The 11,518-nt window shown below is 43.0% G+C and overlaps 1 protein-coding gene across 3 annotated transcripts in view; it reads right to left on the reverse strand.

Moving 5' to 3' along the window:
* Window positions 1–292: 292 nt before the first annotated feature.
* The window catches only part of slc4a11 (solute carrier family 4 member 11), a 195,683-nt gene continuing 184,457 nt past the window's right edge, over window positions 293–11,518 (reverse strand). For 2 of the 3 annotated variants that reach the window (XM_055862413.1, XM_055862414.1), the window contains exons 18-19: window positions 10,947–11,009; window positions 293–4,612 (exon numbers count right to left, since the gene is read on the reverse strand). In XM_055862413.1, the coding sequence (XP_055718388.1) occupies window positions 4,553–4,612; window positions 10,947–11,009 (123 nt within the window). In that variant the 3' untranslated portion in view covers window positions 293–4,552. Of the gene's footprint in view, window positions 4,613–10,942; window positions 11,010–11,518 lie in introns of those variants that run through there. The other variant, XM_055862415.1, reaches the window with a different exon arrangement.

Below are 11,518 nucleotides of genomic sequence, written 5' to 3' on the forward strand. Positions count from 1 at the left end.
GAGCAGGTTGAGAGCTTCAAGTTCCTTGGTGTCCACATCACCAACAAACTAACATGGACCAAGCACACCAAGACAGTCGTGAAGAGATTTGGCATGTATTTAAGTTTGCCTGCATCAAAGGTCCCGGCCACTACAAGCGCCGCTTCTGGATGAGCATTTTCTTGTTTGCTTATGGACTTATACAGCTTGTTGACTGTGGTCTTAGTGCCAGCATCGGTTTGTGCCAGCATCGGTTTGTGGTGGTAAATAGAAGGCTACGAATAATATAGATGAGAACTCTATTGGTAGATAGTGTGGTTCACAGCTTATCTCGAGAAACACCTCAAGACTTCTTTAATATTAGACATTGCGCACCAGCAGTTATTGACCAAATAGACACACCCCCACCCCTCGTCTTACCAGACGTAGCTGCTTTGTCCTGCCGATGCACGGTGAAGCCAGCCAGCTCTATATGATCTGTGTCGTCCTTCAGCAAGGTCTCAGTGAAACATAAGATATTACAGTTTTTATGTCCCGTTGGTAGTATAGTCTTAATTATAGATCGTCCAGTTTGTTTTCCAATGATTGCACGTTGGCCAATAATACGGAGGGTAGTGGTGGTTTACCTCCTCGTCTGCAAATTCTTACAAGGCACCCCGCCCTCCATCTTTTTGTCCATCTTTTCTTCACACGGATGACAGGGATTTGGGCCTTGTCTTGACAAAGCAGTATATCCTTTGCTTCAGACTCATTAAAGAAAACATCTTGGTCCAGTTGGAGGTGAGTAATCGCTGTTCCGATGTACAGAAGCTATTTTTGGGTCATTAGAGACGGTAGCAGCAACATTATTTACGAAATGAGTTACAAACAATGTGGAAAAACAAACAAAATAACTTGTTGGTAAATGAAAAGTTGGTTAGGAGCCCATAAAATGGCAATGGCAGTAGTTCATGAACAATATTGTGCTCATCACCCTCACGGCAGTCAAGCAATGCATTCTGCCAAGAGTCAGCTGTTCACAATCTAGACAGGTTGGGCCATACCTATCAATCATTGATCTTATTTGTATGCCTAGCAATCAATATATGTACATTTATTTAAACCACACTTTTACAAGTCTCAGTCACTCAGTTACAATAAGCCCACTATAGTTATCACGTTTCAGGTAAGACCCAGATGCAGACAATGACGAAGTAACAACAGTTTATTAATCAAACAGGGGCAGGCAAAAAGCAGGTCCAGGGCAGGCAGAGGTCGGTAATCCAGAAAGGGCAAAGGTACAGGACCACAGGCAGGCTCAGGGTCAGGGCAGGGCAGGGTCAGGCTCAGGCTCAGGCTCAGGGTCAGGGTCAGGCTCAGGCTCAGGGTCAGGCTCAGGGTCAGGCTCAGGCTCAGGGTCAGGCTCAGGCTCAGGCTCAGGCTCAGGGTCAGGCTCAGGGTCAGGGTCAGGCTCAGGGTCAGGGTCAGGGTTAGGGTCAGGGTCAGGGTCAGGGTCAGGGTCAGGGTTAGGGGCAGGCTCAGGGTCAGGGTCAGGGTCAGGGCAGGCAGAATGGTCAACACTGGGAAAACTAGAAAACAGGAACAATCGAGAGACAGGAGCAGAGGGAAAAACGCTGGTAGGCTTGATGAAACAAAACGAACTGGCAACAGACAAACAGAGAACACAGGTATAAATACACAGGGGATAATGGGGAAGTTGGGCGACACCTGGAGGGGGGTGGAGACAATCACAAGGACAGGTGAAACAGATCAGGGTGTGACAAGAAATGTGATAAGTCTGATGAGTTTGCTGTTTATGAAGAGAATAAAATAGTTTATTCTATCAAGACACGAGCAGCACCTGGTTGGTAGGGCTACTATTCTATCAAGACACGAGGAGCACCTGATTGGTAGGGCTAATATTCCATCAAGACACGAGGAGCACCTGATTGGTAGGGCTAATATTCCATCAAGACACGAGGAGCACCTGATTGGTAGGGCTAATATTCCATCAAGACACGAGGAGCACATGATTGGTAGGGCTAATATTCCATCAAGACACGAGGAGCACATGACAAGGACAGCTGGAGCACTTGATTGGCTAAGCATGAATAGTCATTGAAAATGGTGAGAAAGATATTCTACCACAGTGCCATTTTAAGAGAGATGAAAATTATGGTCAATATAGCTATTATGTCATCCACTGTAGTCACATTAAGATTGTAAGGCAAAATGTAGTTGTTACACAGCATTGTGATGTTGACGCATGGTTCATTTTCATACATTTCAAACCTATAGCGTTAACTATTCAAATCGACATAACATGAAATGGTGTCTGACATTTGAAAGTAACGAGCATTACAAACCAGAAACATGGAGATAAGACAGATATTGTAAACTTCTCGCCACCTGTTACTTCCGTCCCAGGACTGTGTTACTTCCGTCCCAGGGCTGTGTTACTTCCGTCCCAAGGCCGTGTTACTTCCGTCCCAGGACTGTGTTACTTCCGTCCCAAGGCTGTGTTACTTCCGTCCCAAGGCTGTGTTACTTCCGTCCCAAGGCTGTGCTACTTCCGTCCCAAGGCTGTGTTACTTCCGTCCCAGGGCTGTGTTACTTCCGTCCCAAGGATGTGTTACTTCCGTCCCAAGGCTGTGTTACTTCCGTCCCAAGGCTGTGTTACTTCCGTCCCAAAGCTGTGTTACTTCCGTCCCAGGGCTGTGTTACTTCCGTCCCAAGGCTGTGTTACTTCCGTCCCAAGGCTGTGTTACTTCCGTCCCAAGGCTGTGTTACTTCCGTCCCGAAGCTGTGTTACTTCCGTCCCAGGGCTGTGTTACTTCCGTCCCAAGGCCGTGTTACTTCCGTCCCAGGGCTGTGTTACTTCCGTCCCATGGCTGTGTTACTTCTGTCCCAAGGCTGTGTTACTTCTGTCCCAGGGCTGTGTTACTTCCGTCCCATGGCTGTGTTACTTCTGTCCCAAGGCTGTGTTACTTCCGTCCCAAGGCTGTGTTACTTCCGTCCCGAAGCTGTGTTACTTCCGTCCCAGGGCTGTGTTACTTCCGTCCCAAGGCCGTGTTACTTCCGTCCCAGGGCTGTGTTACTTCCGTCCCATGGCTGTGTTACTTCTGTCCCAAGGCTGTGTTACTTCTGTCCCAGGGCTGTGTTACTTCCGTCCCATGGCTGTGTTACTTCTGTCCCAAGGCTGTGTTACTTCTGTCCCAGGGCTGTGTTACTTCCGTCCCAAGGCTGTGTTACTTCCGTCCCAAGGCTGTGTTACTTCCGTCCCAAGGCTGTGTTACTTCCGTCCCAAGGCTGTGTTACTTCCGTCCCAAGGCTGTGTTACTTCCGTCCCAAGGCTGTGTTACATCCGTCCCAAGGCTGTGTTACTCCAGCTCCGCCAGAAGGTACAAAAGTAACATTGCGGAAGTTCTGTTCTCTGTCAATTAATTCCAAGACATGATCACTAGCAAACCAATGCCAGTCTACCCTGCAATTAGGAATGTCACATGTAAAATCTAAAATTACAGTAAGTTATCAGAGAACTGTATTGTTAACCTTTTGGTTACTGGCCCAATGCTCTAACCGCTAGGCTACCTGCCACCCCAATTACAGTAAGTTATTAGAGAACTGTTTTCCATGGTCTTGCTGGTCTTGTAAACACAGATGCAATATGTAAGAAGGAATGGTAAGCAGATATTGAAAAACATTTTGTAAAAAAATATATATTTGTAAAACATCAAGACTGGCTCATATTGCTCCTTCCGAGTCAGGAACAAATGAGCACATACATTAATATTGATGAGGTCCACATCGGTATTATTTATCCAAATTAACCTTTCTTAAAACATCTAAAATATGTGTATACTGCTATGATATACTGTATTCACAATCAAATCAATGTTAAACTATAATTTTGGTCTGTGGTGTCATCTTACATAATTATTACTTATCTTAAGGGAGGGGGAGGGGGGGGGAGAGAGACAAGGGGGGGAGAGAGAGAGAGAGAGGGGTAGAGAGAGAGAAAAGGAGAGAGAGAGAGAGACAGGGCGAGAGAGATAGAAGGAGAGCGAGACAGGGTGAGAGAGAGAGACAGGGCGAGAGAGAGAGACAGGGCGAGAGAGAGAGACAGGGTGAGAGAGGGAGAGGGAGAGTGAGAGACAGGGAGAGAGAGAGACACAGGGCGAGAGAGGGAGAGAGAGATTTGGAGAGGTTGTGTCTGTGTGAAGGCATGCAAATTGTTGCATTCACACTCAGTAATATGTTTTTCTAAATGTTGGCACCGTATCAGAGTCACTGAGAGATCAGCACCAGACGGAGAGTGTGACAAATCTCTGAGGTCCTACATGTTGCCAAGCCAACCATGGCACAACCTTACATAAACAAACCAGACCAACAACAGAGAATAATACAAATGCAGGAACGGCGTTTCGTGGCACTGGACTGGAGTTCTAAGAAGCTGTGGGGAGAAGAGGTGGAACAGAGTTCAGGTCGGTCCTGGATTTTGATCACCTGGCGCTGGTCCAGACCTGTTCCTGCTGATAGAGAGAGGAGACACCTGGTCTGTCTGTTCATACAGGTCCTGATGTGCACCTCTCTCTCACTCTCTCGCTCTGCCTCTCTTCACCTCTCCCTCCATCCCTTTGTTCCAGTGCTTCACCTGTATGGAGAGATAGATGGATGCTATTATCTACTACACAATCTGACAGTTTCTATGTCTCTCTTGTCCTCTGTTCCGTTTTGTACTCGAAGAAAAACAAATCACAGAGTCCATCTATCCAGGAGCTGGTCCGTGTCTGTCGTTATATATGTTGGTCCGTGTCTGTCGTTATATATGTTGGTCTGTGTCTGTCGTTATATATGTTGGTCCGTGTCTGTCGTTATATATGTTGGTCCGTGTCTGTCGTTATATATGTTGGTCCGTGTCTGTCGTTATATATGTTGGTCCGTGTCTGTCGTTATATATGTTGGTCCGTGTCTGTCGTTATATATGTTGGTCCGTGTCTGTCGTTATATATGTTGGTCCGTGTCTGTCGTTATATATGTTGGTCCGTGTCTGTCGTTATATATGTTGGTCCGTGTCTGTCGTTATATATGTTGGTCCGTGTCTGTCGTTATATATGTTGGTCCGTGTCTGTCGTTATATATGTTGGTCCGTGTCTGTAGTTATATATGTTGGTCCGTGTCTGTCGTTATATATGTTGGTCCGTGTCTGTCGTTATATATGTTGGTCCGTGTCTGTCGTTATATATGTTGGTCCGTGTCTGTAGTTATATGTGTTGGTCCGTGTCTGTCGTTATATATGTTGGTCCGTGTCTGTAGTTATATATGTTGGTCCGTGTCTGTCGTTATATATGTTGGTCCGTGTCTGTCGTTATATATGTTGGTCCGTGTCTGTAGTTATATATGTTGGTCCGTGTCTGTCGTTATATATGTTGGTCCGTGTCTGTCGTTATATATGTTGGTCCGTGTCTGTCGTTATATATGTTGGTCCGTGTCTGTCGTTATATATGTTGGTCCGTGTCTGTCGTTATATATGTTGGTCCGTGTCTGTCGTTATATATGTTGGTCCGTGTCTGTCGTTATATATGTTGGTCCGTGTCTGTCGTTATATATGTTGGTCTGTGTCTGTCGTTATATATGTTGGTCCGTGTCTGTCGTTATATATGTTGGTCTGTGTCTGTAGTTATATATGTTGGTCCGTGTCTGTCGTTATATATGTTGGTCCGTGTCTGTCGTTATATATGTTGGTCCGTGTCTGTCGTTATATATGTTGGTCTGTGTCTGTCGTTATATATGTTGGTCCGTGTCTGTAGTTATATATGTTGGTCTGTGTCTGTAGTTATATATGTTGGTCCGTGTCTGTCGTTATATATGTTGGTCTGTGTCTGTCGTTATATATGTTGGTCCGTGTCTGTAGTTATATATGTTGGTCTGTGTCTGTCGTTATATATGTTGGTCTGTGTCTGTAGTTATATATGTTGGTCTGTGTCTGTAGTTATATATGTTGGTCTGTGTCTGTAGTTATATATGTTGGTCCGTGTCTGTCGTTATATATGTTGGTCCGTGTCTGTAGTTATATATGTTGGTCCGTGTCTGTAGTTATTTATGTTTTTCTGTGTCTGTAGTTATATATGTTGGTCCGTGTCTGTCGTTATATATGTTGGTCCGTGTCTGTCGTTATATATGTTGGTCCGTGTCTGTAGTTATATATGTTGGTCCGTGTCTGTAGTTATATATGTTGGTCCGTGTCTGTAGTTATATATGTTTGTCCGTGTCTGTAGTTATATATGTTGGTCCGTGTCTGTAGTTATATATGTTGGTCCGTGTCTGTAGTTATATATGTTGGTCCGTGTCTGTCGTTATATATGCTGGTCCGTGTCTGTCGTTATATATGTTGGTCCGTGTCTGTCGTTATCTATGTTGGTCCGTGTCTGTCGTTATATATGTTGGTCCGTGTCTGTCGTTATATATCCTGGTCCGTGTCTGTAGTTATATATGTTGGCCCGTGTCTGTCGTTATATATGTTGGTCCGTGTCTGTAGTTATATATGTTGGTCCGTGTCTGTAGTTATATATGCTGGTCCGTGTCTGTAGTTATATATGTTGGTCCGTGTCTGTAGTTATATATGTTGGTCCGTGTCTGTCGTTATATATGTTGGTCCGTGTCTGTAGTTATACATGTTGGTCCGTGTCTGTAGTTATACATGTTGGTCCGTGTCTGTCGTTATATATGTTGGTCCGTGTCTGTCGTTATATATGTTGGTCCGTGTCTGTAGTTATATATGTTGGTCCGTGTCTGTAGTTATATATGTTGGTCCGTGTCTGTCGTTATATATGTTGGTCCGTGTCTGTAGTTATATATGTTGGTCCGTGTCTGTAGTTATATATTGTTGGTCCGTGTCTGTAGTTATACATGTTGGTCCGTGTCTGTAGTTATATATGTTGGTCCGTGTCTGTAGTTATATATGTTGGTCCGTGTCTGTAGTTATATATGTTGGTCCGTGTCTGTAGTTATATATGTTGGTCCGTGTCTGTAGTTATATATGTTGGTCCGTGTCTGTAGTTATATATGTTGGTCCGTGTCTGTAGTTATATATGTTGGTCCGTGTCTGTAGTTATATATGTTGGTCCGTGTCTGTAGTTATATATGTTGGTCCGTGTCTGTCGTTATATATGTTGCTCCGTGTCTGTCGTTATATATGTCGGTCCGTGTCTGTCGTTATATATGTCGGTCCGTGTCTGTCGTTATATATGTCGGTCCGTGTCTGTAGTTATATATGTCGGTCCGTGTCTGTCGTTATATATGTCGGTCCGTGTCTGTCGTTATATATGTTGGTCCGTGTCTGTAGTTATATATGTTGGTCCGTGTCTGTCGTTATATATGTTGGTCCGTGTCTGTAGTTATATATGTTGCTCCGTGTCTGTAGTTATATATGTCGCTCCGTGTCTGTAGTTATATGTGTCGGTCCGTGTCTGTCGTTATATATGTCGGTCCGTGTCTGTAGTTATATATGTCGGTCCGTGTCTGTCGTTATATATGTCGGTCCGTGTCTGTAGTTATATATGTTGGTCCGTGTCTGTAGTTATATATGTTGGTCCGTGTCTGTAGTTATATATGTTGGTCCGTGTCTGTCGTTATATATGTTGGTCCGTGTCTGTCGTTATATATGTTGGTCCGTGTCTGTCGTTAGATATGTTGGTCCGTGTCTGTCGTTATATATGTTGGTCCGTGTCTGTAGTTATATATGTTGGTCCGTGTCTGTCGTTATATATGTTGGTCCGTGTCTGTCGTTATATATGTTGGTCCGTGTCTGTAGTTATATATGTTGCTCCGTGTCTGTCGTTATATATGTTGGTCCGTGTCTGTCGTTATATATGTTGGTCCGTGTCTGTCGTTATATATGTTGGTCCGTGTCTGTAGTTATATATGTTGGTCCGTGTCTGTAGTTATATATGTTGGTCTGTGTCTGTCGTTATATATGTTGGTCCTTGTCTGTAGTTATATATGTTGGTCCGTGTCTGTAGTTATATATGTTGGTCCGTGTCTGTAGTTATATATGTTGGTCCGTGTCTGTCGTTATATATGTTGGTCCGTGTCTGTCGTTATATATGTTGGTCCGTGTCTGTCGTTATATATGTTGGTCCGTGTCTGTCGTTATATATGTTGGTCCGTGTCTGTCGTTATATATGTTGGTCCGTGTCTGTCGTTATATATGTTGGTCCGTGTCTGTCGTTATATATGTTGGTCCGTGTCTGTCGTTATATATGTTGGTCCGTGTCTGTCGTTATATATGTTGGTCCGTGTCTGTCGTTATATATGTTGGTCCGTGTCTGTCGTTATATATGTTGGTCCGTGTCTGTCGTTATATATGTTGGTCCGTGTCTGTCGTTATATATGTTGGTCCGTGTCTGTCGTTATATATGTTGGTCCGTGTCTGTCGTTATATATGTTGGTCCGTGTCTGTAGTTATATATGTTGGTCCGTGTCTGTCGTTATATATGTTGGTCCGTGTCTGTCGTTATATATGTTGGTCCGTGTCTGTCGTTATATATGTTGGTCCGTGTCTGTCGTTATATATGTTGGTCCGTGTCTGTCGTTATATATGTTGGTCCGTGTCTGTCGTTATATATGTTGGTCCGTGTCTGTCGTTATATATGTTGGTCCGTGTCTGTCGTTATATATGTTGGTCCGTGTCTGTCGTTATATATGTTGGTCCGTGTCTGTCGTTATATATGTTGGTCCGTGTCTGTCGTTATATATGTTGGTCCGTGTCTGTCGTTATATATGTTGGTCCGTGTCTGTCGTTATATATGTTGGTCCGTGTCTGTCGTTATATATGTTGGTCCGTGTCTGTCGTTATATATGTTGGTCCGTGTCTGTCGTTATATATGTTGGTCCTTGTCTGTCGTTATATATGTTGGTCCGTGTCTGTCGTTATATATGTTGGTCCGTGTCTGTCGTTATATATGTTGGTCCGTGTCTGTAGTTATATATGTTGGTCCGTGTCTGTCGTTATATATGTTGGTCCGTGTCTGTAGTTATATATGTTGGTCCGTGTCTGTCGTTATATATGTTGGTCCGTGTCTGTCGTTATATATGTTGGTCCGTGTCTGTCGTTATATATGTTGGTCCGTGTCTGTAGTTATATATGTTGGTCCGTGTCTGTAGTTATATATGTTGGTCCGTGTCTGTAGTTATATATGTTGGTCCGTGTCTGTCGTTATATATGTTGGTCCGTGTCTGTAGTTATATATGTTGGTCCATGTCTGTCGTTATATATGTTGGTCCGTGTCTGTAGTTATATATGTTGGTCCGTGTCTGTCGTTATATATGTTGGTCCGTGTCTGTAGTTATATATGTTGGTCCGTGTCTGTCGTTATATATGTCGGTCCGTGTCTGTAGTTATATATGTCGGTCCGTGTCTGTAGTTATATATGTCGGTCCGTGTCTGTAATTATATATGTCGGTCCGTGTCTGTCGTTATATATGTCGGTCCGTGTCTGTAGTTATATATGTCGGTCCGTGTCTGTAGTTATATATGTCGGTCCGTGTCTGTAGTTATATATGTCGGTCCGTGTCTGTCGTTATATATGTCGGTCCGTGTCTGTAGTTATATATGTCGGTCCGTGTCTGTAGTTATATGTGTTGGTCTGTGTCTGTCGCTACATGTGTTGGTCTGTGTCTGTCGCTACATGTGTTGTTATGTGTCTGTCGCTACATGTGTTGGTCTGTGTCTGTCGCTACATGTGTTGGTCTGTGTCTGTCGCTACATGTGTTGGTCTGTGTCTGTCGCTACATGTGTTGGTCTGTGTCTGTCGCTACATGTGTTGGTCTGTGTCTGTCGCTACATGTGTTATGTGTCTGTCGCTACATGTGTTGTTATGTGTCTGTAGTTACATGTGTTGTTATGTGTCTGTCGCTACATGTGTTGTTATGTGTCTGTAGCTACATGTGTTGTTATGTGTCTGTAGCTACATGTGTTGTTATGTGTCTGTAGTTATATGTGTTGTTATGTGTCTGTAGCTACATGTGTTGTTATGTGTCTGTAGCTACATGTGTTGTTATGTGTCTGTAGTTATATATGTTGTTATGTGTCTGTAGTTATATATGTTGGTCTGTGTCTGTTGCTACATGTGTTGTTATGTGTCTGTAGTTATATGTGTTGGTCTGTGTCTGTTGCTACATGTGTTGTTATGTGTCTGTAGTTACATGTGTTATGTGTCTGTAGCTACATGTGTTGGTCCGTGTCTGTCGCTACATGTGTTGTTATGTGTCTGTTGCTACATGTGTTGTTATGTGTCTGTAGCTACATGTGTTGTTATGTGTCTGTAGTTATATATGTTGGTCCGTGTCTGTAGTTATATGTGTTGGTCTGTGTCTGTAGCTACATGTGTTGTTATGTGTCTGTAGCTACATGTGTTGGTCTGTGTCTGTAGCTACATGTGTTGTTATGTGTCTGTAGCTACATGTGTTGGTCTGTGTCTGTAGTTACATGTGTTGGTCTGTGTCTGTAGCTACATGTGTTGGTCTGTGTCTGTTGCTACATGTGTTGTTATGTGTCTGTAGTTATATGTGTTGTTATGTGTCTGTTGCTACATGTGTTGTTATGTGTTTGTAGCTACATGTGTTATGTGTCTGTAGTTACATGTGTTGTTATGTGTCTGTAGCTACATGTGTTGTTATGTGTCTGTAGCTACATGTGTTATGTGTCTGTAGTTACATGTGTTATGTGTCTGTAGTTACATGTGTTGTTATGTGTCTGTAGTTACATGTGGTGTTATGTGTCTGTAGTTACATGTGTTATGTGTCTGTAGTTACATGTGTTATGTGTCTGTAGTTACATGTGTTATGTGTCTGTGGTTTCATGTGTTGTTATGTGTCTGTAGTTACATGTGTTGGTCTGTGTCTGTTGCTACATGTGGTGTTATGTGTCTGTAGTTACATGTGTTGTTATGTGTTTGTAGCTACATGTGTTAAGTGTCTGTAGTTACATGTGTTGGGCGTCCATGATATCCAGGTATTTCGCCTCGATGATGTGAGGAAGAACACAGTTCCTGAAACAGGAAAAAGAAGAGGTCAGTTAGTGGGTGCTGTATCACCCTTATGCCATCTGGCAACAAGGGACAGACAATGTGGTTGTATTTCAACTTCCGGCTCTTTTACAAACAGCTGGTGATGTCGTTAAATATAAATTACATTTGTCAAAACTGTTAAATACTGTTAAATAACGTAATCAGAATGGAAAGATATGGCAATTCTCCCAAAAATAATAAACAAATGTAAGATACAATTTCTAACTTTGGACTTTTGGCACAATGTCGACGCTGGTGGTAGTGAGAGTACTTGATGCCTGGACTTGAATGTGCTTTACCTCACACCCCATTCCAAGTAAACAGAAACTGAAATAAAAACTAAACTTGTAAAAACAATTTAGTAAACTTAAATAAAATAATTAACAAAAACATTTGAAAAACTAAAACCATACTGAAACTATACTCTTTGACTCGAGCTGAAATAAAATATAAAGCATAACGAATTACGTTCCACTGTAGTTTTTTCTCTA

Source organism: Salvelinus fontinalis, chromosome 15 (assembly GCF_029448725.1).
Source record: "Salvelinus fontinalis isolate EN_2023a chromosome 15, ASM2944872v1, whole genome shotgun sequence".
Lineage (NCBI taxonomy): Eukaryota > Metazoa > Chordata > Actinopteri > Salmoniformes > Salmonidae > Salvelinus > Salvelinus fontinalis.